The sequence below is a fragment of the Musa acuminata genome, chromosome BXJ2-5 (genome assembly GCF_036884655.1).
Source record: "Musa acuminata AAA Group cultivar baxijiao chromosome BXJ2-5, Cavendish_Baxijiao_AAA, whole genome shotgun sequence".
NCBI lineage: Eukaryota > Viridiplantae > Streptophyta > Magnoliopsida > Zingiberales > Musaceae > Musa > Musa acuminata.
Window position 1 is genome coordinate 1,892,409 of NC_088342.1, and position 27,965 is coordinate 1,920,373.

At 36.9% G+C, this 27,965-nt stretch overlaps 3 protein-coding genes across 7 annotated transcripts; 1 reads left to right on the plus strand and 2 right to left on the minus strand.

The window, feature by feature from the left end:
* Positions 1-290: 290 nt before the first annotated feature.
* On the minus strand, positions 291-1,496 carry LOC103984326 (putative F-box protein At1g65770). Its single transcript, XM_009401818.2, has one exon. The coding sequence runs from the start codon at positions 1,494-1,496 to the stop codon at positions 291-293; it is 1,206 nt and encodes a 401-aa protein (XP_009400093.2).
* Positions 1,497-2,283: 787 nt separating this feature from the next.
* LOC103983787 (uncharacterized) lies at positions 2,284-21,049 on the minus strand. 4 transcript variants are annotated; one of them, XM_018826604.2, is made up of 10 exons: positions 18,520-21,049; positions 18,017-18,149; positions 17,812-17,900; positions 16,128-16,366; positions 15,499-15,585; positions 13,876-13,975; positions 11,638-11,851; positions 9,834-11,556; positions 3,795-3,925; positions 2,284-2,725 (listed from the first exon to the last, which is right to left on the minus strand). In XM_018826604.2, the coding sequence occupies exons 1-8, from the start codon at positions 20,665-20,667 to the stop codon at positions 10,343-10,345; spliced, it is 4,224 nt and encodes a 1,407-aa protein (XP_018682149.2). In that variant the 5' UTR covers positions 20,668-21,049; the 3' UTR covers positions 2,284-2,725; positions 3,795-3,925; positions 9,834-10,342. The 4 variants fall into 4 exon arrangements, with proteins under 4 accessions (XP_018682149.2, XP_018682151.2, XP_009399342.2 ...); XM_018826606.2 differs by lacking the exon at positions 3,795-3,925; XM_009401067.3 differs by lacking the exon at positions 2,284-2,725 and having other exon boundaries at positions 3,489-3,925.
* Positions 21,050-22,305: 1,256 nt separating this feature from the next.
* On the plus strand, positions 22,306-26,370 carry LOC135612078 (autophagy-related protein 8C-like). Of its 2 annotated transcripts, none has more exons than XM_065107850.1 (6): positions 22,306-22,413; positions 22,545-22,596; positions 23,698-23,753; positions 23,839-23,891; positions 25,874-25,992; positions 26,066-26,370. In XM_065107850.1, exons 2-6 carry the CDS (start codon positions 22,560-22,562, stop codon positions 26,158-26,160), a joined length of 360 nt encoding a protein of 119 aa, XP_064963922.1. In that variant the 5' UTR covers positions 22,306-22,413; positions 22,545-22,559; the 3' UTR covers positions 26,161-26,370. The 2 variants fall into 2 exon arrangements, with proteins under 2 accessions (XP_064963922.1, XP_064963921.1); XM_065107849.1 differs by having other exon boundaries at positions 22,307-22,439.
* Positions 26,371-27,965: the final 1,595 nt, after the last annotated feature.

Consider the following 27,965-nt stretch of genomic DNA (forward strand, 5'->3'; position numbering starts at 1 on the left):
AATGGAGGAATCATATAATAAATTTAAACCCAAAAAAAAAAATCAATAGATGAAAATCATGAAAGTGATGCAACCTCCTAAGACGAAAATTGATAGTCGAGTTGGCCGAAACTTATGATCATGCAATGCGATTATTGCTAAAATGAGAGTAAGAAATAAAAAGAGAGAAAAAACACTTGTATAACAAACATTTTGATTATATGGAAGATCCTACCAATATTATAAATAAGAAAATTACGAAACCCATAGAGAAATACAGCATAGTAATCCATCAACGAAGATGTGGTATACTAAAATAGGCATGGCTCGTGCCAAATGTTTATGATGCAATCCAATATTACTTCACTATTATCATGGTCATATGGTAGAGGCCTCAAAGAGGCAGTCTCTAAGTCATATACTCCTGACCTACAACAAGCAAGTTCGTCATCGTGCCAAGAATAAACCTCATGAACGTAGATAGTGTTGTGTTTTCCATGTGGGTATTGGGCGGCTGGGCGTGAGATAGATCGAGAAGTAACGCCTAAGAAAAGTATGTGGTCGTCTAAGCTCTTTGTCTCCTCTAGTGACGATGATATCAAACCTTCCATGTTCAACTTTAAGATATCGATCCTCTCCGTCGTGAACGTTATAGTGCCTTCCCACTCATCGACGATAGGGTTCTCGGACACCATGTTTCCAAGGACTACGAGCTCACCTGATAACTCTGCGAACTGCCATAACGTGTCGGTCGATTCTTGTCGAGGCTCGGTGATGGCCACCTTCTTGAGTTGGGAGTCGAACATGAAGACTTGTGCGGTGTAATCTATAGCATAAAAGCTTCCTTTGAAGTAGATGACATCGAGGTACACGGTCGTGTCATCTAGCAAGCTCCAGTTATCGTCGTGCCCGAAACGAATGGATAGGAGAGCACGGTTCCAAGAGGCGATAACAATCATGGTGCAATCTTGATCGGTCGCCAGTGGGTTTGAAGACATCGAAATCTTCCAAATCAGTGCTTGCATGAATTCCTTTGTGATGCTCGAATCGGCATTGTCATGAGTGCTCCTCAGTTGACCTGGGGCCGATGGGAGATGGATTTGAACACCTGTGAGAGGATTGAGAAGAGAGATGGTCGAGGAAGGTCTATCTTCGAGGACGAGCCATCCATCGGACGAGCCATTGATGACGACCATATCACCGATCGTTGGAAGCTTGATCTTGTGGACTCTCGAGTCCGAGAAGGAGTAGAAGACGAGACGGTCGAAGTCATCTTCGCATCCCAGAACAAGCCACGGGAGCTGGGGAGGGTGCGAGCGGCTCCGAGGGTTGGTGGCACGCCATGCCTTGCAAACACAACGAAAACAGATGTAGTCGGTGATATTGATGATCAGTCGATCGGCGATGAGTTTCAACGCATCAGCTTTGAGGTTCGACCAATCAGCCCTCTCCTCTATCTCTTGTTTCTTGCTTTGAGCCCTCTCTTCGCTTTCACCCTCCGACAGTTCCGCTTCCATGTTGAAATCGAAACGAGATCCTAAAACCAAGGAGATCTTTAATATATATGGGGCTATTTACTCAAAAAAAAAAATTGGACTTTTTAGGAACACATTTATTTTAGAATATAACTAACTATATTGGAATATATATATAGTTAAATTCTAATTAGAAATAGGATTATATAGGAATAAAACTTGCATATTTTACGAATACAAATTTCAACTATAGTAATACAACTTCCATGTTTTATACGATTAATCTAATCTATTAGGATCAGCATTAAGAGAGGATGAATAGTGCTTGTGGGACTTCAACAAACTTTGAATTTTGATTGACAAAACTAAAATTATTTAAATCTAACCAAACTAAGAAAAAGAGATAAACTGTTGATTGTTGGAATGATTGTATTTTCAATAATTAAAAATCAACTATTTCTTACCACATCGAGTAAACATTATGCTTAAGAAAATCCTCTCTCTCTCTCTTATATATATATATATATATATATATATATATAATCTCTTACAACATAAAAAAAGATTTATTAAAATATGTCACACTTAAAAACTCAAGAATTCTTAGGACCCCAAAATATGTAGTCAATTAGAGAAAAGTACCCTGTGTTGGGTAATTGGGTGAGAGATGGAGCTAAAAGTATTGGCAAGGAAAATATGGGGTAGTTGGGTATTGATCTTCGCTGATACCTATAAATCCCATTAAGGAAAATGACCTGAAAATGACCTTCATTGTTACCCATTAGTGCCTTGGAATTAAGAAAAAGAACCTTCAAAATTTGCCCATCAATTGCTAGCAACACCTCCAATACTCTACTAGAAGATGAAGAAGACAAAACACAATCGCCTTTAGTGACGAATTGATAGTTATTATTTCTTCTAAAGACACTTAGAGGAGACTTTGGACGTACCTTAGATCTCTACGGATATTTAGTTTCACCCATTCTCACTCTGCCAAGTCTTTAATAGATCTGATCGTCCCTTTGGGTCGTGCCTTTGTCTCCGTCTACCCCTCGTTAAAGCCATTAAAGCATAATTGGGTATACCACCATATGCTACCTGTTTCCTAATTGACCTAAACTAACTTGACAAGAATACCAAACCCTAGTCAGCGCTATAGCAGTATTCCTAATCCGCGTTGATTCATTGTGGAGACCATTCCTTTGATTCGCCAAATCAGGTCCTTGATGAAGTAATTCCCCCATTGCATAAGTAGCAGATAACCTCTCACTCTGCATTAAAGAAAAAATCAACAATATGATAAATATTTTTTAATTCCTTTTGCATCGCATAATTTTGTAAATAAAGCATAACCATATTCATTTATAAATGTAACGACATAAACATTATAAATTTTCCTCTGAGAATGGCAACAACATGGAATAGTAAATTTATTTTTCTTTTTAATAAATTATTGAATATTTAAATTCAAATTTATTATATTTCAATATAACGACAACAAATTTATCCCTTTTAGCCATTAATAGGAAATATAGTTGTTCCTACACCCATCTGTTCTAAAACCACCAACAGAGTCAGTGAGGAAGGCAGACATCAACCCACATGACAAAGTCTGAGGAAAAGAATACGAATATATTATAATTTATGAGTAATTGTCAGCAAAAAATTGAGTGATTGGCGCTGGCATCGGTACAAGGATTAAGGCAAACCAGCAGGGCAGCATCTGAACACACGGCTTCTGCTTCTTTAGCTGCCACCTTTACACGACAATTCAACGTTAGAAATAAAAAATCTCATGAAACCCATTTAGCCAAACAATTTTCCTTTATGTTTTTCTATCTATGCAGATAAACATTTTAAAAGACGCCCCCCTAAACATCTCTGAATAAAAGATACAAGCAAACCAACTTTGGTCGATAATAAGTTCGATAACCTGGAAACAACTCCATCCATCTTACAGAAACATTTATCCAAAAATAATAATAGAATAAATAAAAGATGCAAGGAAACCAATTTGTAAATTAAATAAAACGATGACCAAAAAGCTATCACTACTCATACTAACAGAAGATGGAAAACAAAGATAAGTTGCCAATATATACATATACAAAAAAGAGAATAACCATTTTACATGGTCAACAAAACTTTCCTGTTCACAGCACTTGGTCATGCCTGGAAATTAAGAAGGCTAGCTACTTCCATAAAAATTATCATGATTCTGTACATTCATGGTGCATCTAAAACTTCCATCCAAAGCCTCCAAAAATTTCCGAAGATTCAATAATAGGTTTAACCGTGTCGGTCAAAGTGATGAAACATGAGCAAACAAAACAAGCTTACGATTTCTATACATGGCAGAGAAAAGCCTGCCGGATGTGGTGATTGATTATTCCAACTGAATCTGCTCTGTACATGAGTAGGAACTATCGTAAGTCCTTGATGAACATTGGCTTGTCAGTCTTTTTAACCGCCTATTCAACAATATGAATAATGATAAATCTGGGTTCTAAAAAGTTGCAACGAGTAAATCTAATGTTCATGCATCTCAAAGTGAAGAAATGGAAATAGGTGGCATGAGCTCCCAACAACTTTTCTAAAATTACCAGGAATTTGCAAAAGTTATTTTGACTACAGTAATGCTCAAAAATGAATCATCTACTGAAAAATGAACAATGCAGTAGAAAGCCCATTTGTATAAATATCAGAAATGACTTTAGTGAAACAACCTCGCTTACAGTTTTGGCAAGGTAGAACCTACAAATGAAATGTGTATACTAACAAAATGTTGCCAAAAGAGTGGTAATAAAAGGGCAATGGGACTCAACAAGTACTTACACAAAAACTCAACTTCAAAATGGTGAAACCATATATATATTGACCAAGGGGTTCACGTCAATAATTACTAGTCCGACAACCAATCGGAGCATGAACCTTGTGGTATATGTATGTGATGTAGAACAAAGTAGGGAAGTAGAGAGAAAGAGAGGGTAAGAAAAAGAAAAAGAAGTATGAGATAAGAGAGGAGAGTAAGTGATTAGAGGAGATGCAAATATTTTCATTCAAGTCTGAAAATGTTTGATCCATTGACAAACTTCACTATTATATGGGTTTAGGAGCCTTGGTATAATTAATGAAGAAAATAATTCCCAAGAGTAATCTCCTAACGAATTAGTATATCTTTTAGAAATCTAAAATGTGACTTGGAATTTTTAGACCAACTAATCTAAAGTATAATCGATGACAATTTGAAATAAGCTTTTTCTAGTGGAGAGATTGACTGGGTTATTGTATGCAAATTTTGCATCGAGTAAGGTTAAATCTCAGTTTTTCGAGTTTCTCCCCAACTAAACATCTAAGGAGATTCTCAAGGAATGGTTAACAACCTCAGTTTAACCATCAATTTGGGGGTAAAAGGCTAAAGAGAACTTCAATGTTATGTCAAACAGTTTCCACAGTTTTTCAAAAGTTGATAAATTCCACATCCCTATCAGATACCATAGTTAAGGCAAGCCATGTAATTTAACCACTTCTCGAAATAACAATTTAGCAATATGTGAGACGTCGTTGGTCTTGTCACATGAGATAAAGTGAGTCATTTTGTAAAATTGATCAATAACAACGAGAACAAAGTCATCTCCACAGGCTATTTTGGGAAGCCTAAGAACAAAATCTAAACTCACATCTTGCAATGGTAATTACAGAATGGGTAATGGAGTGTATATGCTAGTATTGTGTTTGCGAGTTTTGACAATTTGACAAGTGCCACTCCGACACACTCGAGCAACATCTTGCTTTAAGGAAGACAGATAAAATCTATCCTCGATTAATGCAATGGTCCTGTCTTGACCTAGGTGATATGTTAATCCACCCACGTGCATTTCCCAAACAAATGTCTCGAAGGGAGGATCGAGGAATACACAATCTAGTGGATCGAAAAAGGTTACCACCCTTAGGAATGAAGTTCGTATGTTCATGACGGTTTCCATCTTAGACTTCTCGATATATGTGACTAAAGTCTAGACATCAACAGCTTTATTTTGAGTACCAGAACAAAGCTTAATTACAAAAGATTTAGGATCCAATAAGTGAAGTCCCTTGGTTGTTGGGGCTTGTGGATGAGATTTGAATGTTCTTGATTTGACCTTTTCTGACAGTTTTGTTTGTCGCAGAATAATGTTTTTACCTTTGTATGGAAAGACAGGTGTTTTCTCTTCCATGGTTGGTAACATCAAGGTCATACAACCAAGGCCGACCTAAAAGACTGTAGGCAACATCTAATGGTAGAACGTCACAGTAAATCTCATCTTACCCATTTTAATGGGTACTAGGCATCTCTCTGTCACGGGAAGTGTGGTTTTTTCAACCCAAGCTAGTTTGAATGGAATCGGGTGTGACTCTACCTTAATGTTTAATCTCTTGATAGCAAATTTTAGACTACGTTCATAGTGATAGTGTGATACCCCCATCAATAACCAATTTGTAAGTTTTTTCATGCTTCGAATAAAAGTATGGAAGATACTTATCTTCTTCCATTCATTGGAATCACTAGCAGTAGAGAGAATTATGCAAACAACATTAACATGAGCACCTTCAATTACTAGTTCGTTTTCGTCACCTAAGTAGGCTTCCGATTCAACTACTTGGTTTACTCCCTCGATTTGATCCTTTGGTTATTGTTTTAAGGTAAGGGTACATTGAGGACGAGAGGCCAAGTGACCTCTATTATGGTAATAATAACACTAGATTGAAAACGAACTAGTTTGAGAATCAGTAGTTGAATGAGTTTGACAATTCATGGGATTTTTTACTTGATAGAGCCACTATTTGGGGTAGATTGGGTAATAGTTCTATTGTCAAGAAACTGAGACGATGCTTGACGAATTGGATAAGATTTGATGTCCTTAATCTCAAGGGCTCATTGGGAAGTTTCCTCCATGGTGTTAAGGAAACTAAGGGAGACTTCCAGTTGGATGTCAAACCTCAACCCATAAACAAATCTCCGAACAATGATAATTTGGTCCTTTTCTATTTCACACCTAAGTAAAAGTTTCTTAAATTGGGGCAAATACTCTACCGCACTAGAATTCAACTATTTAAGGTTTAACAATTTTTCAACTAATTGGCTTCGAAAGTAGGTTATTAAATATTTTTCCTTAAAAGTTTTTATTTCATGACTTCCCATTGAGTGATGAGAGGCTCTCGACGGTGTTCGAGATTACGTTGGACATGTTGTCAATATTTCCAAACAGAGCCTATTAGTTTTATTTTTGCAAATCGTACACATTCAATATTAATCATTCCATACCACTCAAAGTAGTCTTCCATGCTATATAACCGGTCAACAAACACAGGGTCAAACCTACTGTCAAAGTCCAACACATCCACTTTAACTCTTCTAGCCATTTCTCACATATTGTCAGCAAGTCGAACTTGTTGGCCCATTACTCAGGTTTATGGATTTCTATAGGTTCTAGGAATTCATCATTAAGGTCAAAAGCTTGACCATCAGGAATTATTGGAGCATGATTGTGAATAGGTGCCCTATAGGTGGACCTAGGATTTGTTTAAACTAGGGCTTGGGAAGTAGGTAAAATTCCTTAATTTGAAGCTACGAATTGGGGAGAATAGACATGTTAACTAATCGGCTCATCAATCTCCTCATTCTTGGGTCGTTTTTCAAAATGTTAGAAAGCTCTTACGACTTGAGTTATTTGGTCACATAACTAATTCAATATTGTGTCATGATCTGCTAGCTTGGTCTACCTCACTCTGTTGGTTTAGGGACTCATCATGATTGATTGGCTTTTCACCTCGTCAAGTCATGATTCTAATGCTATTGACAAATTACTTTTTGGTAATGAGATTATTAATTGTTGTAATGCACAAGATAGAAATGTAAAGTTTCAAATGGTTTTCATTTTTTTTTCACTTTTTGTCTTTTTTTTTATAACTTTCAAGGGTTCAAATTTTAGTAGTACTGTAGTTGCAACTAAAGGGGTGAGGGAAGATGATAAATTTAAGAAAAAAAGAAGAAGAAGAAAACAAGGGGAGAAGTGATGAAAATTATGATCCGATGAAATATACAATTTTTCAATCCAATAAAAAATATTAGTAAAGTTTTCAAAATTTTACTCGATAATAAGAGTTATATGGTCCAATTCCACATGGGACAGTCACCCTAAGGACCAACTCCACACGCAAGGGGTTGACATTGGAGGTGCAAGGATCCTTGAGTGTTGATCGAACCTTTTGATGCTAGTTGGAACCTAATGGGGTATAAGGCAAGTTTGTTGATATCCTCTGATACCGAACTGATGTAGAACAGAATAGGGAAGTAGAGAGAGAAGTGTGAGATAACAAAAGAGAATAAAAGACTAGAGAAGATGCAATTCTTTTCATTCAAATCTGAAAATATTTGATCCATTAACAAGTTCCACTATATATAGGGGTTTAGAAGCCTTGAAACAATTAATAAGCCAATGATTTCCAAGAGTAATCTCCTACGGAATTAGTATGTCTTTTAAAAATCCAAAATGTAACTTCTAGGATACCTAAATAGTATATCAACACAATTAATACAAGAGTGCACTTAATACAAAGGGAGTCCCTAGAAAGACCAAAAGACTTTTCAATTTTCAACCTAACTGTTAGAATTTCTAGGTCAACTAATTGATGATTTTTTATTGATATATTTGCCTAGAATAAATTTTTCTGTAATCCTTTGTAAGACTCAATAGTTCTCCATCAGTATAGTTTGGTCCAGTTTGGACTATTACACCTGGCAAGCTCACGTACCTTGCTTACCAAATGGTAAACAAACTGGTACAGAATTGTGTTGGGCATTTAACTTATTGCCTTGTACCTTTAAATTGCCATTTGTTTTCTCCATTTCTCTCTTGCCTTTCTCATGCACTCTCTCACACACTCTTTCCCCCCTCCTTGGCCACCACTGCCTTTGCCATACCATGCCGCTCCTTTCTCCTCATCCTCCTACTGGTATATTTCTTCCTCCTCTCTCTACCAGTCGTCTTCCTCCATCTCTTCTCTTTATCATCCCCTCTTATTACTGTTTCTCTTCATTCTGAACAGTACTAATCCGTACTGAGTGCTAGCATATTGATCCATGATGGAACCTTACCAGTCCTATGACAGGACCCAGATTTTGTATGTTGATCTTCACAAACCATTGTTAATCAATTTTGACAGGGGAAAAACTAGTTAAAAAAAATATAAACCACCACACAGCAGTCTAGAAAATTCTGAACCAACTAGAGCTGTAGAAAAAACTTATTCCCTTTTTCAACTAGATCCAGTTGTTTTTTATTAAAGTTGGAATGTACTAGTAACAGCATTAAGTTGATGACCAACCACAACCAACCCAGGAAGGGGCAGATTTGACTGAATGATGCAGCTTCATAGTTGGACAAAAAAAGGTCAAAGCTTGGGTGATCTCAACAAATAAAGACAAATTTAACTAATATCTGCATAAGATAACAAAATAACTAGAAAGAAATGCCCAACAAGAAGATACACTGTATTGAACTTTCAACGTTCGAATAATCAGAACTATCAAGTACATTTTGTTCAAAGAACACTTTCTAATATTAAAATGGAACTTCATGTTATTAGAAATAACATATTGCGGCCCTCAATTTCCCAACCAAAACCTCACAGAAGTTATAACAAACATACCCTTGAGTTAGATACATTACTCAAATCTTACACAACTACGAGATTGTTATTTGAACCTTCCTTTAAGTTTTAGAATCCCTTAAATTCATGCACTCCAATTCATCTACATCCATCAGCAAGTATAATAACATCAATCTTAGGCTCAAAACCAAGTTTCTGGAAATACCAGAATTAATCTAGTGGATAAATTGGCTACAAGAAAACACAAAAGGATTGAAAGGTGTCGGAGAGACTGTTCAAAGCTGTGGATGAATAGAACAGAAATGACCAGATGATGACAGTTGCAATCCTGGAGGCTAGGTCTGCGAACTTGCTACCGCGAGTGACAAGTATGACCTGCAGCGACCAGATCAACTATAATTGATGGGGCAATCAATTTATGGTGATGAGGGCAAAGGACATCTAGCCACATGCAATAATTGAGATTATGATTATATGATGCAAGGTGTTCGCGGCAAGTACTAATCTACAGCATATAGATGTAGCAACAAGAACATACATCATGAATAGTGAAATTATGAACATCTCATCAACTAGCAGCAAGAGTTAACAGCCAAAATTGATTTTGCAGTGAGTATAAGTTGCAAAACTTCAATGTCAATTCCATCATTAGATTTGTAACTAAGAGCAGATCATCAGAGTTCAAAATAAATTGGAGAAAGATAGAAGTGAAGACAGCATACATACCAAAACTAGGTTACTTTACTTCATTTTGCACTTCTGTTAGAAACTCAATGGTAACTCAGCGAAATGTTGATTGAAACTGACGATGATTATGCAATAGATCACCATATACTTCATGTGAAAAATAACACACCATTCTCACCATGCTCAGATGATAAGATTCCTTTAAGATAATCTTTCTAACTCACAATAGAGGGGCTTGGATGATTTTAAAGGCCTTTACTATTTACAAGATGAATCAACAAAATAATTCTCCAGTACACAACTGGCAACCTGCGGGGTCCACTAACAACCTTGTGCATCTTGCCTCAGAAAAACCTTGTGTATCATATGAATATCATCCCCAACAGGAAACCCAGCAACACCAGTAAACAGATGTTCTGCTGGGATTAAGCCACAGAGGGTTTATCAGTAGCCATTAAGAAGGTTCTGAACCTAAATCAAACTTCTTTATGTCCACAGAATCATCATGAAGACTACAATCATCAATACATTGGACAAAGGATACCTCATCATTTTTTACTTTCAGTTCCATTTGTGAACTCATTGCAAATATGATGAGACTTGTCCAAAATATCAGCAGCAACGAAATTGATAGGTGTTAAATTAGGCTGAACATCATGGATATCTGCATCTACCATCCCAGAACAAGCCATGTGAGAATGGTTAGTCTCACTTGGTATCCTGCAGCTCTTAACAACACAAGATAAGTTTGATTCACAAACAGTACCATTTGTTACGTAAACTGTGTCTAAAATACTTTGCTGTATAGAAAACCTAGCATTTTCATCAGAATCAGGAACTGCAGCACTTGAGTAAAAAGCCCCACTTTCTTCTGTAGCAGCAACATTCAGACATCTTTTAACAATTTCAAAAGCATAAGGTTCTGAGTTCCCATCATTTACAGAGGACTTTGGATCAAGGATGGAATCTTTAGCTTTCACCTTACAAATGCTGCTTAACAGAAAGCATGGCTCTAAATGCACCATAAGAGATTTTTCAAAATGATTTGCATCATGGGCAGATTCAGAAGATACCTGGTCATTGCTCTCTGATGAATTTGGAGAATGAGCTTTGGTTGTCACATGACATTGAAAACTAGGAGTTGATGTAGACTCCAAGGAGCCTAGTGGAAGTTCTACATTCATCCTAACATTCTGTTTCAATGTGAAAGTATCAATACCTAGAGGAGTGCAATGATCCTCCAATTTATGTTGCAACAAGTTAAATTCTGTGGAATGCATGCTAAGAGAAGCAGATCCTGATTTTTTAGTATCAGAGGCAAAACCATCCGGATAACTCTGCTTAGAAACAGAATCACATTCTTGCAGATCGGCGGATGGATTAGCTTCTACATTTTCCCCTTCTTGACTATCAAAAAAAGTTAGCTCACTAATCAACTCAGCTTGTTGATTAGTTGAAAAATCAACTTGACATTTATCTTCATCATGAGAACCTGATAAACCTCCCCCAGGAAAATTGTGCATGCATAAATCACCAGCAGTCTCCGAAATCTTGTTTTCTTGAAATTTACAATTGGGTCGAGGAGAATCAGAAGAATCAGGTGAAACTCTAGAAGATGACAAGCTAGGTTCTGCATCTTGATTTGGATTTATGCAATGGACAACATCCTGACCAGGAATATGGAGGTTGGGCTCAATAGATGAGAACTCAGATGATATATGAGTTGATATTGTCTGATGCTGATGTTTGATGTCATTATCAACTGTATAAACCACAAACAAGAAATATGAAAGGGAGTTATAAAAATAATAGTTATAAATTATTAATAGCATTCATCACGCACCTCCATCGACAGCTGAATATTGTACAGAAGAATGCATTTTCAGGAGTGGCTTCTGTAATAAACCAGTACCAGGAAAAACCAATATTTTTATGGATCTAACTTCTAATTCTTGTGAAACCTCAAGAGGTTTAAAGCCAAATACATTAGACCATGTGTCCTTCAGTTCAGAAATAGCAGGTATAACCAGCTTTTTGATATCAAGAGAGAAGAGGGCCTGAAAATGAGAACAAATTATTGCAAAAGAAGCAAGAAGAAAGAAATAACAATTGAAATGTTGAGAAATAAATTACGAAAACAATTAAATTACAGCAATAATTATGAATAAGCTAACTGTACATGCATTGCTAAAAATGCCCAAGCAGAAAACAAGCTCAAATAAGTCACTGGTCAAAATACATGTGCACAACAGACGTCACCCCAATTTCAGATGGTCCATATGTACTGTTGCAATGTCATTTCTTAAGAACATAAATATTTTGTGTCAGTTCAGTACAGAAATATCAATTGGATGAGAATTTTAATCTTGGTAAATGATATTTAGCATCCTTAATGAATCAAAAATGATTTTCTATAGACAAATAACATCAATCTGTCACATCAAACAACATAGATGATTATAAAGTCATCAACCACAGAGGAAGTCTAAGAAATTGACAAGCAACTAGACTTACCCTAATTAATGAAAATGAACTAATCTTTGAATTGGTACCATAATAACTATTACATGCTGCTACAGAAAGCCCATGCAAGAATTTGCATCAAACAAAATAGGTTGTTAGTTCAAAATTCTTCAGTAATAATTTTCTGCACATCATAAATGGTTAGGCTAATAAAGATTTAGCACAAGGATAAAGAAATTTCATTGTCAACAGTACCACATAAAATAGCAATATATTTTATTCCAATTTATTTTTCTGAAATGCCAGCACATTATCTTAAAGTACAATCAACTTTGATATAGAAGAGGCAAAATTCTGCCATATGAATTTTTCCTTCCCAGAATGCCCTTATATGATTGCTCAAACTTCTTATGCTGTATCAAAAATTTCTTTTCATGACTCACCAAAGTGCAAATGCAAATAACATGCTTACCCAATAGTACATATCATGGTTCGTCTTATCGGTCCATACCAACATACCGACCAGCCATCAGTATGGTACAAACTGATGTACCGACACATGATACGATAGGATGTACCGATAGATCAGTATAGACCACTCATACCAGTCCCCTATCAGACCGGTACATACCCTAAGTGAAAAAAAACAGTATTAAATTTCCTAAGACTTACCCAAGCTTTGATAAGATTGTAGATAGACTTCGCGAGCTTTGTGAAGTTCGTATAAGATATATAGAAAAAAAATGATGTTACTGCAGGATACAGACCTGAATGCTTTATATAAAATGCTGTGTTTTTCTTCAGTATAATATGCATCTTACATGTATCAAACAGTATCCACGCATATGCACATGCATTTTAAATAGTGGCTCAAAGAAAATAAAATCACCAATCTTCACCTAAATTTAAAGCAATAAAGCCATCAAAATTGTATGAACACTAGACTAATATTATGACCAAAACAATATAAACCAAAAAAACTAAAATGTTTTATGAAAAACACTTTCATGAGTTCTCAATGAAGGCTTAAACCACTTGTTATAACTGTAGATCTTCAATTGAGGTTATAAATGACTACTGTCAAGTGACAAATTGGTTTATAACTTTACACATGCATATAAAGGCAGTTGTAAAGACCATGATACTTGTAAGATAGTTGAAAAGTGAAACAGAAATCTCCGCTTCCTTGCAGGCAGATGCTATATACTGGATCACAGTGGACAATAGCCTACATGGCCTAAGTTGGCCTCTAGCTTGCAGCATGTCTAAACTTTTTTTAAGTAATGAGAATAAATTCATTGGTAAATCAGAAATCATGGAGCTGAATACAGACAGGTCATATCTCTTCCCATATCTCACATTGAAAGGAGCTTTGTGCATTTAGCCATCCTTCTTTTTATCCTTTTGAGCAAACAAACTAAATTAAATAGCTAAGTAGCACATAAGATGCCACAAAACGAAACAAGTACTGCTTGCCAATAATGATTTGTATTTAGTATTGTCAAAATATATTTGGAATCTGAATGTGTTGACAAAAAGACAGAACAAGACAATCACAATTTTGTATCTTCAAAACAATATTAAAAAGCTAGAAAATAAAAAAATCAAGCTAACATACTGATTCAATTCCATCTAGAAGCCGACGGCACATCCCTTGGCGTCTATACATGTTTCTCGTCCCGATGAAAGGCATTTCAGCCAGCTTAGTTCCATGAATTCTGTTTGACACAATAAAATCACTAGACCTTCAAAAACAAAGATGAAAGAAAAAAGATCTATAGATGAAGACATTAAAAGGAAATAACATCCTGATTAAAGATTTGAGTATCTAAAGAAAACTTATGGTTTAGATCAAACTTTCTACTTAATTACTTTTTAGAAAACATTAGCTAAGTCTTATTAGAATATAAACAAGGTATAACAATTAGCCGTAGTTGGGTAAGAATGTTTGGCTTCTAAGTCAACACTCTATAAAAAGGTCCAATGTACCCAAAACTAACCCATTACAACCTGCCATCATGCATAGGAAAGAACAGAAGTGATGGCAGTAAAATCTAGAGGGAAGAGGAGGAAGATGAAGGTTAACTATGAACCTGATTTCTTAGCCAACGGCAGTACTTGATTAATGCCATTTATGGAGGTGATGGATGTCCAAACGTGATTGACACTTGATAATGGGAAGCCAGAAGGCAAATGGCCAGCCACGACACTCACAGGTAGTGGGTGTTCAGGATAAGGAACTGAATGGTTTGGCATAGAGTAGCCTAAAGAGAGGTTAATCAGGAAGGGCGAAAGAAAGCAGAAAAAGGAAGAGAATGGAAGAGAAGATAGAAGAAAGGAAAAGAATATTAGGTGAAGAAATATAGACATCTAGACCAAGGTCCCAAATTCCAGTCTAAGACTTGAACCGATCCCTGGCTGGACCGCTATGGATTCCTGGGATACCATGTGTGTTGACACAAGATACACCCCTGACACAGACCAACGAGAAAGCGGGGAGGAGGGAAGGATGAGGAGATAAAGGAAAAGGAGGAAGAGATGGCTACACATACTGTAGGAGGGAAATGTTGCCACGAGGAGAAGGTAGTAGCAATGATGAGAGAAAGTGAATGAGGCAGCAATAGAGAGAGAAGGGAAAACTTTTAATAGCAGCTTCCCTGAAAATCCTTAATGTTTTTTTGCCATCTAAACACCTCTTATTGATAGCCAGCAGCTGTTGACAGCTGAAATCAGTTCTGTCCAAATTTAAAAAAGGGAAAAAAGAAAAAAAGGTTTCGAACTGGGCTGAATGCCTTTCTTGAATCTTGATTTTAGATATTAAATATAAGTATGGAAGTCGTCTTAGGTGTTTTGACATAGTGGAACGGAATACATAGAGCATGATTAGTTGCAGTCTTTCAAGTTTCAACTGAAACATAACATGTCCTGCTTACATTTTAAGATAAGTGGAGCTTTTGACTATATCTATGACAGCCTTGGGACATCAGTTTGCAGGTGCAGATGAATCACAGTCACCTCCACTAATAACTCTTATTTAAGAAGGAAGATCTTCATTTCTCATAACAAATGCAGGAAGGATGAAGAATTGCTGATTAATTTAACAACCCACCTACACAACAGAATGAATGAACCTAAGGTACTAAATCTGACCCAATGACTTTTCATGAAACCAGATGCCAACAAAGTTAAGTAATCATCCATCAAGATATCTTCAATTTAACACAGACAACAAGACATGTACCTGATAGATGCCACAGAAATAATTTCATCACCTTGCTCCAAAATAAAAGAGTAGAAACCCCTATAGTTCAGCCGATTGAAATTTGATCTACAAATTTGAAAAAATAAAAGGATAAATTTAGCTAATAGGTTTGCATTGTAAAACAAAAACATCAGTAAACCATATTTAGTTACTAGAAGAGTCAAAAAATAAAGAAATTAACTTTAGCATAAGTATAAATTGGCCCTCCGAGGCATTCCGATGAATGAAGATCTAGTAAGGCTGTAAGTACCAATGGCTGACCTTAAATAGTTTTCTATGGGGAAGTGCATTGCCCTTTCATAGGCGAAAAATGTATGTTAGTTTCAAGAAAACAAAAAGGCCATGCCTTTATTCCTCCTTTCTTCTTTACTCATTAATTGGTGATCAGGCCAGTAATTACCATAACTGGTATCGGACCAAGATTAAGAACTTTAATAGGAATAACTTCCAGTAATCTTCTACAAGTTCCAAATTAAAAGCCAACACATTTCTATAAATATGCTTTAAATCTGTCATTTGATCGTAGAAGTTAGAAGCATACTAGATCATTGTTGGTGAACAGGTATGGCTTCAAAGTTCTAAAGTAAGGAAATCTGATAGATGCTTACCCACAGTTATACACAACATTATGAATCAGGTTAACACCACTTCTCTGGTCAATAATCGGAAGAAAGCACTCGTTCATAACTGCAAGGGCAACAGCAACCTTCGAGTTGCATTCAGCAATTAAATGAGACTTCAGTGGTGTTTTGGGAGCATCCTCATCAAAACGCCTAATAACACTCCATGAGAATCCTGCTTCCAAGTCATTCTTGATCCCAAGAATCTTCTGCAATCGTTTGAAAACCTGCAGCAATGAAAAGTAGTATAGGTTCATCTTAAAAGGCTAATAGATGCACAAGCTAGATATTTACAATTAAGTGATTAACTTCTAGAAGATTTTTAGAAAAACAAAGCTTCATAAGAGTCATTTGTTCCAACAGAAGTTTACACGAACTTAATGTCACCGTCTCTAACATGAACTTAGAAATATCAATCAAGATCATATCACCACTGAACAAACATGGCTGCTTCAGAACATTACAACAAAGTCAATTAATGCCCACACGTTGGTCTATATACAAGTTATCTAAAGCAAGCATCAAGCTTATATTTTTCTTGGTTCCTACATTTTATGTTAGCCACTTCTCAAACATAATTGGTAATTTTCCAGGAAAAGACAGCATAAAAGAACAGATGCACACATTTCATCCAACCTGTAAACAACATTCTTAGTTCATATCATGACAACTCTTTATGGAAATATCATGGCTAATAGCAAAGTTGGCTTAAGTGGTCCTAAGTTAAAATAATGAAATACAAAACTTATTATTTGTTTGCTTCAGGAGGAAGGAAAAGAAATTGCTTGCAAAATCTATAAAATTGATGAAAGAGGAAATAACATCTTGTCATACAAAGGTGAATTAACTCTTAAGAGTTACAATTTTATGACTTATGACAAGTTTATTTTCAATGTATTACTTCTTATCAAAGCTCTTAAACTACTAAGTCTTCAAGGCTTTTCTATCTCTCTCATAGTTCTTATATTTCTTAATATTATCATTAATAAAGACACAACCCATTTTAAATACCAAACATCCAATAGTTTGTATTCAATGTGACACATACACTGTAAAACCTGCAAGTGTGTGGATCTTTTGAGTTGGAACAAGCATCGATTTGATGCTAAAAAATCTAGTTATCATCAGATTTGTGGAGACGAAAAGATGTAATTCACCTTGTGCATGAGATCGGGCTTTGGACAGAGAGATCAATGCTGTCCTAACTCTTCCCAGGGAAGCTACTTATGTTACTCAAACAACTGACATCGAGTCTCAATTGAACAACATCATGAGCATGCCCTAAGTGCAAGAACGGTCATTGCTCATCCAAAATGGAGATATGTAGGAGATTATAGATTAAAAAAAAGCTCCTCATATCTGTAGAGCATACTGTTGATATGCTTGCTGATCTGAAAGCACATAACAATATCTACTTGAAAAGAAACTAGAACTTGATAGCCAACAAGAATATACCTAATTGACAGAGAACCAGGCATGTAAAATAGATATTTGATCTAATTAAATTATGTGTATAAATTAAGCATGTGCAGGTTAGTAACTTTACACAAACAAGATCTTGTTGATGCCTTCTGAATCATCTAGAAATAAATTTAAATATAAAAACAAGATAGAGTTACCAAATCTCAAATAATGCTACTGGTTGAAAATTTTAAAAAGCTACCAATTATACCTTTCTGCAACTTTGGGCACAAAAAGACATGCCCAAATTCTTGGTAATGGCAGAAACAGATTCTGCATCAGGAACACAGCCTTTGTGGTCTAGAAAACCCAAAATGCAAAACAAGAAGTTTCATCACTATGTAAACCTTATCAAGGTTGAAATTTAAAAAAATATAAAAATAATAATATCCAAAGAGCAATTGCAAGATCTGTACATTTTGCCTCACACTGGTGGCACGAGAGTAACGAAGAAACTGTTCCATCCGTTTCTCGGGTGGCATCAGTAGAGATACCCCCACAATATCTGCAGCAACAGTTTGTACAGTGCCAATCTCCAGGAGGAAGCTTCTGCAAAAGAGACATAAATTACTTGAGCCAGGCAAGCATATACCAGAAGACCAGGCTCCCAGTATGAGGACCGGGCTGCCAATGCAAAAATGTGAAGCATAAAAAATGTAACAGTAATAATGTAGCATGACTTAGACACTATACTACTGCAAAGTATTTTTTTTTTCCTTAGCTTTGCACAAGGTACCACGGCCACTAAATTCATTTATCTCCAACCTCCACCAAGTCAGTGAAAATCAAGAAAAGGTACCATAAATAAAGGATCAAAAGAGAAGAAGTCATGACTGACCCTTTTAAATTTCAAAATGCAATGACATATGAATAGAAGTTCCAAAACTGTAAGTGACTACTGTTATTCTATTTGACGCACCTCAATGCCCAAACAACTCAAATGGAATGTTGAAGGACAACCATCACAACAGATCAAGTCACCACCATCACCGCAGATGCCACAAGTATCATCATTTGGGTCATCACCGCTTACATCAACACAGTAGAATCCTTGGCGTTCTGACTCATCCTGCTTTTTCCATGCATCAAGCTGACACTGCAACAGGGAAACTCCTCCATCTTCCAGAAATATATATTGTGATGGCTGGAGAAGTTTGCTTCCAGCATGAAGCTCAAACTTTGGCACAGGAATAATTTTACTGCAGCAACTGCAATTAATACCATCTCTTGTTATCCGGCCTTCCAGCTTTGTCTTTGTTTTTCTCTGGTTCATGTATTTCACTTTTCCGTTTATGGTCAAGACACCCATATCTATCATCCACGAGAGAACTGTCCTTTTCCACATGTATGGAACATAATCATTATCTTCAGCTTCTGCCTCCTGGTTGCTGCCACGAGCCAACAGAGTGCATCCTCTCTGTTTGTTTCTTCCTTTTTGAACATGCTTAAGAACAGTGGAACCAACAGCAATCTTCATGTTTGAGGGCAAGGCACTGTTTGACTTCTTTCTGCCTCTATTATCATCAAGCTTATCCTGAGTGTCTTGATGTCTAGCATGCCTCATGTCAGAAGTTCTCTTTACTTTCTTTTTGCCCCTTTGAGTTTCCTTGAGCTCTTCCCTCCTCCCTCTCTTGTTAACAATTCTCTTTAGTATATCTAAGGATTCCATCGGTACGACAGAGTCACTGCCAGAAGATGTTTTAGAGGATCTTCCTGAAGAATTCTTGCCCCTCTCATTGCATGCCCTGTTCAGTTGTTCCTGATATGCAGCATAAGCCTTTGTAATTGACCAATAACCACTTTTTCCTTCAGGAGGAATATAAACAGAATCTTCATAGTTTCTGCCTTTCCTTGGCCTCAGATCTATTGTCCAACCAGCATTAAGAAGTATGTTTTTTATCTGATCCCTGAGGTTCTGTTTTTCAGTGCTGCGTGCTACACTTGCTTTATTTAATTTTTGTTTTGCAATAAAAGCAGCTTTTGAGCTGGATCTGCTCTTTATTTTCAAACTAGTCCTGCTCTTCAGCTTATCCGTTCTTTTTTTTTCTCTTTTCGGAGAAACAATTACTGGCTTTGTTTTTCGTCTACTGGATCTAATTTCCTCAGTTTTGTCAATTTTTGCCTTTCTTGATTGATACTTACTGAATGTAGCTCCTGTACTTGATTTTCCATGTACTCTTTGATCTGGAGAAAGAGATGGTCTCTTTGGTATACCTCGGGCGGAATCCTTAGGAGAGCCTACAGCCTTTAATTTTTCCTCATCTTTCCTTTTAGAATGGTTCTTCAGCCCATCTGCCCTTTTGTTACTTGGTGAGACCCTCAAGACACCATTTTTCCCTTGCAACGTCAGAACACCAGCTTTGGATTGTGACATGGCAGTATCTGCTCTCTTTTCATTAGCAGAACTGCTGCTATTATGTCTCATACGAAGTGTTTGATTACCTGATGACTCTATTGGCTTGTCTTTTTCAGCTTCTCTCCTGCTAGTCCTGGGAGAGTTTGTCTCCGTGTCATTCTCCATCAACCCATCCCTCTTGATGCTCGTGGGATCTAGAGGTTTGGAACCTACATCTTTTTCTGCCTCCATATCATTTGTGTCATCTCGACCATGCAACAGTTTTCTTTTTGATATTTCAGAATTGTTGCCTCCTCCTCGTTCTGAAAAATCCATTTCCAGTTTCTTTGCAGGAACTTTGGCATCAGCTGGCTCCCTACTCCTTCTTTCCAACTCTGGCTTGGTAACTTCTTTCTTGTCAGAAACTATGAGCTCTTCATTTCGCTTCATGAAATCTGGCCTTAAAACCCTCTTCTTATTCTCTACCTCAACCTTGCCTTTCTCTTCCATCTGCTCCACGCCATTGTCTTCACCGATGCTCGAGCTGTCTCCGTTCTGATCGGTCCTGTGATCCACCTTGCTTAGAGAAAACAAACAATCGTCTGAATCCGAATCGCTCAAAACCAACCGCCTCTTCTTCTGCCGATTCCGTTCACGGACCTCCTTCGACGCAGAAACCCCGTTCGCGACCCCCCTCTTCATAGCAACCGTCTCCTCCTCCACCGAAGACATAGCAACGAAACACCAATATCCCTTCACCAAGAGAAGTCACTCCTAATCCAAAGCACGAACCCAAACCGATGGCGCCACGGAATCCACGGTAAGAAAAAAAGATCCCCAGTCACCATCCATCCCGTATGGATCTAGTAAAAGACCAGCGCGCCTCTGATCCCAGAACAGCAACACAAAATTGAAACTTAGGGGACCAAGGAGAGCGAATCCAGCATACCTCCTACGAGAGATGGAGATTTTGAAGAATTGGAGCAGGTTGCGAGAGGAATAGATGGAGGCGAACGGAGCCGAGGGGATCGATTGGGGTTTGGGGTAGCTGGATCGAAGCGGAGACGAGGGAGAGCGAGCTCTCGAAGAGGCGATGGGGGAGTTTGGGTGTGTGTCTTTGGAGCTATAAAACAAGTTTTATATTTTTTTTATTTTTTTATTTTTTTTTTTCGGGCTCGTATAAAAATGAAATAAATATTATTAGCCATCTCTGTTTCCAATTTCCCTCCAACTCCTCGGTATACGGATGGAAGGATTTCGACCTAGATATTTCACGGTCAGATTCTACCACATTGAATGTCCGTGAGCAAACGGTGGGTCCCACTAAACGCGGGTACGGTTTCGAGTTACACCGAAGCGAGACTTTGGCCACGGATAATTTCACGGCCAGGACATTTATTTCTTACTTTCTTGTACCTGTCCGTGCTACCTCCCTTTTGATTGGTAATTCTGTGAGACCCCACGAGTGTGTGGACAACCAGGCGGGTGAACGACCGGGTAATAAATTGGGGTAGAAACCGTTAAGGGAACGGGAACAAGGGACAAGATTTGGTTTGGTTGGTCTGTTCGCTGCTCGGGTCAATTGGTTAAAGCTCGAGCCGGCCCAAAACAACCCACGAACACAGACCGTACACGTAGAAAAGTAAAAAGCCATAATATTATTTTTGGTGTCTTGATTTTTATGAATACGTATACTGATGTTTGTACTAATTTGATTTAATCATATGAATGATATTTTTCTTGCATTATTTATGCCTTGGGTTAACATACACGAAAGGAAGAATTCATGAATGCATCATTTTATTATCCTGAGGTTTTGCATAAGTTAGCAATTATTTGACATCCATTATATTTGTTTTAATGATCGATCGAGTAATGAAGAGATGTCACGAACCAAATATTCATTATAGAAATAAACTTCACGTCTTGCGTTCATTGCGTGAATTGTACCTGTATTATCATTGGAGGAAAATGCCGGACCCACCTGTGAGGATCAACCATGCGGAGGTAGTTGAGTTGGTGTGGACGACAACCCGTCCGTTTCTTCTTGGAACTTACACTCCGAGAAAGAAAAGGATTTCTAGTTTACCGGCTCGACGAATTACCCGCTTCCGACGGACGGGGTCGATCGCGGGCCCCACATAATGGGCCCCGTAGCCTAGCTAATTTTGCGGGCGGTGATTGGCTACATATAGAAGGAACACGCCAAGGATTCGCTGGCAATAACGGACTTCCACTTATAATTACAGATCGATGCACCTGCTGCCCTTTGCAGAAATAGTTAGGGACCACCAGCTTTTGCAATAAAGGATAGGGTAGTTGTTGGGTATGAAACAGCATGTGAGGAAAGGGCACTTTATGGGTTTCTTCCGCCTATAATTGACCCTCAACCCACCGCCGAGCCCAAGAATTGTTCTCCGTTTCCCCCAATTCCACTCTCGGTTCTTCTTTCCGTCGGCCGGCCGATCGATCGATCCGGTCTCTCGTCTTTCTTCGATAATCGTGTCTGATTCGCGATCTTGCTCGACGAGCATTCGATTTTTTTTTTGTGTTTCTTCTTTACTTCGTGATCTTGACATGGCAATGCCGGGTTGTTTGTGGAATTGCAGGACTAAGAGGGTTCCATGGCGAAGAATTCCTTCAAGTTGGATAATCCTCTCGGTCTGTGTTCTCCTTCTCTTTCTTTCTTTGTTTGATCGAGAAAAAAGTACATGAGTCGATTAGGGTTTGTGCAGCCGAAATCGTACTTAACGTTGGTTGGAAACCGTTCTTTCTTTCTTGTTTCGTGAGATATTTGGAATTAGATTGTTTTTCGATTGAATATGATTTTCTCTTCGTTTTATCGTTTCTTGGTGATTCTTCTAGGTTTCTTTTGATCTATTTGAAGTTGACCTGAAAAATTGGGATCATGGATTGGATAGTGCATGTTTTGGGAATTATATTGATGTCGGTGTACAAGTCTTGTTGTTCAACATCTTGTAGGTAATGGTAGTAACTGGTGAATGGGGATTGGTATTTTCTTTTTCAGAACATGAATATGATGCTGCACGATGAAATTGGAGACGTTTAGTGGATCCATCTGTGTATAATGGTTTTGGACTTATATATTCAAATGGTTTTCTCTGATTCTCACCTATATTCTATTAATGAATTTTTTTAATTGTGATAGTTGGTATCCATCCTGTGATCTCATAATCTTTATTCACTCCAATATTAGGTTTTCTCTTGTTTGCATTGTTTTTTTATCTTACTAGATTCTAATGTTTATTTTCCAACCGGCGATTCCTTGATCCTTTTTAACTCGGAAATTTCATGTTCTCCTCATTTTGCAATATTTTTATCTTTTTTTTTTAATTTGTTGTCCTTGTTCTTTCTTACTTGAAGAAGGCTTGAGAAGACAGTTCTCTGCACTTAGGCAACACTTTTTATTATATTAGTAATTTGACACAGATCGTTTGCACCACATTTCCCCATCTTTAATTGATGGCTTGTTACTTTTTTTAATACTAAAATTTTGTGCATCGATGTGTTTGGTATTACAAGTGATGGTAGACCTTAGACTTCTAACTGGTCTAGATATGCTTGCTCTCTAGAGAAGCAGGAAGGAAATGCAAATTGATGGGGTTTTAGCTTACTATTTATTTTCTCTAAAGCCACATATATCTTTTAGCATCTAGTATGGTTGCATTCTAATGTTTTCAATTTGATCGTGATGAATCAAGTTTGTTTTATTTCATTATCCATGTAAATTCTAATCTACAGAAAGGAGGCAAGCAGAGGCTGCTCGTATCCGGGAGAAATATCCTGATAGGATTCCTGTGAGTAATTGATGTCATTTTGATTATGCACGAGGTAACCAGTCTCTGTTCTGTTCTGTGTTGTCTAAGTTTTCATTTGATGTAGGTGATTGTAGAGAAGGCTGAAAGAAGTGATATACCAGATATTGACAAGAAGAAGTTAGTGTTTTAACACATTCTTTTTGTTACCCATTAAGTCTTATAGAATATATAGAATCTTTTATTATCAATTGTTGTTATTGTTTGTTCTATATTGAAGGGATGTATTTTTTAAACTAAATTAAGACTGTGACAAGGTTCTCCTACATTCTGAAGGTTAAATACAATTATGCAGTGTTATTTTTTTTCCCCTTTTTAATTGCACTGGTCTTGTTTTTCTCAATGTATTTATTCTAGAACACCCACATTTTGTTTAATGTCATTCACTTACTAACACTTATCATCTATGACTTTTGAAGTTTGACATTTTATTTTATGTTGTGTAGCAATTGATGCTGATGTGTTAATGACATGTCATGTATATTGACTCTACTTGCATTGTGCTAATGTGGCTGATTTGTGAAATATATGTGATCTCATGTGGGTACAAGGAGAGGGGGTTCCTAGTTATAATATTTCCTATTTCTACTTTTTTTTTTCTTTTGCCTTGTGTGCACCATGTAGGCATCATAGCAGTACCTTGTTGGGATCCTGTCCATGTGGATACGTATAATTTGTCTCTTCTAGTTATTCATCATCTATTATGTTATATTTCCTATTTCTGGTGCCATTTCTTTCTTCACTATGTACCATTGCATCGGTGCCTTATATGATTCTATCCTCATGGGCACATTTAATTTATTTATCTTAGTTATTCATAGTAATATTATTATGTTGACCATCTCCATATGATTTGAAATATAGATGCCAAGACTGTCTTCATTATGATTTGATTTTGGTATGACATGAATAATGGAACTATATCCTACATGACAGTAAAAGCTCCATGAGGATTTAACCCTTAGCTGTTCTCATATCTTTCTTATCTATGTGGTAAAGGTCAGAACTCTCAGATCGGTTCTCACTGTAATGAACTCTCAACAGTTCAATCTATTTATATATGATTTAATGTTTGTTCATATTTAATCAAAGTATTTTGTTATATCTTTTCTCAGTATATGACTAATGACCAACCAAATAACCATAAATGAATAGGCTTGAGTTAGGTCGTTGCGGTGTTTTTTTGGCATATAGCAGTTACAAGGACTCCACTAACCTATTGAAGGCTTATCAGTTAGGATCCAACTAACAAGTATATTTAAGATATAATTCATGCTGGGGAAAGTATTTGGGATCCCATCTTTTATTGAGCTTTTGATAGCATCCACGTTGAATGTCAATATCATGGATAGTTGGAATATTTTGAAGTTTTCGTTTTTTATTTTTTTATTTTGGGCTTCTTTAGGAGTTGTATTTGGGATGACCATTTGTTTAACCTTGATGGAATTGTGCATGTAGAGAAATCCTTCAGGATTTTCTGTATTATGTCACCCTGTTTCATTGCCATAATCAGTCTCACCATTCATATAAACACTTGTTGCTCAGATATTATGGGCGTCATCAATAGGTCCTTTTATTAAATATGGAATGCTACACTACTTATGTAGTGGAAGAAATGATAAAAAGAGGAAGATGCTTATGATACATTTTTAGGCAATGAGGAAGATACATACAATACATTTTTAGGCAATGAGGTTCAGTCTTTTTTCTGCTTGAATGTCAGTTATTTTCGCTATGTGCGATGTTTATGTTTTAATGTTTTCCCTGCAACTCTATAGTCTGTGTTTGTTGCAAATCTGAATATATCAAAAGCCTAATTTTTATTAGATATCTTTAAGCGGAGAATTTCCAGTTGGTCTCTGAATGATGATCATTCAGAGGGATATAGAAGTTATTACACTTGTAACCTTTGTTCCCAATGGTGTGGATGTGTTGTTTGATAACAGATAGGAGAAAAATCCATGTGGACCATTTGCTTGTTCGTGCATAATAGTTAAATGCTGCACGAATCTGGATTATTTTCGATTGCTATCAACCTTATTGGAGATTTATTGATACAATGCTGTTTTGTACAATGATGTTGACATAGAACTCTGATGCAGGTACCTGGTTCCTGCCGATCTCACAGTGGGACAATTTGTTTATGTGGTGCGCAAAAGGATTAAGCTCGGTGCTGAAAAGGCCATCTTCGTCTTTGTGAAGAATTCACTACCGCCGACTGGTGAGATAGAGTGAAAGCGTTAGTGTTGATTTTGTTATTTTTACTATGTAGTTTGACGGTCATTTTTATGCAGCTTCCCTGATGTCTGCGATCTACGAGGAAAACAAGGATGAGGATGGTTTTCTGTACATGAGTTACAGTGGGGAGAACACATTTGGGTCTGCGTAGAACATATTCAGTAAATAATTTCTGATAACATGTACATTCTCCTTGTTCTCCCATAAGTTTCACATTACTCTTGCTGCTTCATTTACTACTACGCCGTCACGAGTCTGTCCTAGTTTAAGTCCCTCTTGCTGTTTAATATCCCCTGAATTGGAAATAATGGGCCTGAAGTTATCTTGTCGCATTTTAGTTATAGATTGCCTGCTTTCCCAATGTGGTTAGATGTGTCTATCCGTTTGTCTTTGCATATGCTGGGTTATATCCTAACGTTTTTGGTACTATGTTCAGTTCTTTCCTTGCACAGAGCAAGGGTTATTGAATCTCTTTTAACGATCTTTATATTTAAAATTTTTATATTAATTTTTTTGTAATTATAAAAAATATTTAATTTTGTTTATTCTAATATTATCAGTTTTATATAGATAAAAAGGTAATGATAATACTCTAATCATGATATATAAATAATAATATTAATAATATTAATATTTTAATTATATTTTTTTATAATTACAAATAATAATGACATCGTTAGGGGTCGTAGTAATTGTGTTGACATCTACGATCAAATAATAAGGTAAATGCCTGCCTCATCACTTGGTGCATTAACGTTTTTAATGCTTGCCTACGTTTTCTTTATTCTTCCTCATCCTTCATTTACAAAAACACCCCCTTCGTTTCTTTTGCCATGTCCGTTTTCCCGACAGCGCGCGCTCTACTTGATCCTCGCCGCATTGACACCGGAGGCCGCCATCACCGCCCTCCTCCTGCTATTCTTTTTAGGGCTATTACAGTAATTAGACCTCGTTAATATTCAAATCTTTAGACTTTAAAGAAATTTATATTTAATTTTTTTATAATTATAAATATTTAGATTCATTTACCATAATATCGTCGGTTTTATTGACGGAAATATGAAAATAATGGACAAAAATATGATTTCAATATTCTAGTTGATGATAATGGATGATGTCGATGGTGGCGGACAGTGTCACTGGAGATCACAGGTATCTATTTGTGGATGATAAGAGTGACGTCGATGCAATTGCCAAGTAACTGTTTCGCCATTCTACATCTATATTATATTGAGGGTCGTTCTATATTTGCATCGATGTTGCTACAGTTGTCAAGCAACCTTGCATTATTGTTAATGCAATTATCAAGTGAAAAAAGGGTTGTTCGGGATATGTATTGTCACCCTTTTGTCGCTCGACAATTACGTCGACATTGATACATATATAGAGTGACGAAGGGGTCACTAAATAATTGTATTGGCATCGACATAGATGTAGAGGAGCTCTTTCTCGCCGACAACGTCCATCATCATCAATTGAAATATTAATTTTTTTTATTATTATTATAAAAATATAAATATAAATATAAATCTAGGTACTTATATGTAATCGGCCCGGACTGCAGCATATGGGCCTCAGCCTAATCGTTGGGACCCCTTCATTGAGAATAGAGGATGAGGTTGCATCCATGAGAATAGAAAAGATGGCGACCTCTCTCTCTCTCTCTCTCTCTCTCCATATATATATATATATATAGAGAGAGAGAGAGAGCCTCAAGGAGTATACAAAAGTACACATCAGAGGAAAAGGCAAGCAGTGGTTAAACGGCATTGCGAAGGTCGCATGCCAACCTCACCTAATCCAAACCTCGGTAGCAGCAAATACACAGCTTCACCACCACCTACCTAATCCGTCTCTGCAATAGGTGGGAGCAGGTGGCGACCACAGGATGGTGACGTGCATGCTGGATTTGCTGTTCGCGGAATCAACATCACAGAATCTACTACTGGCGATGGA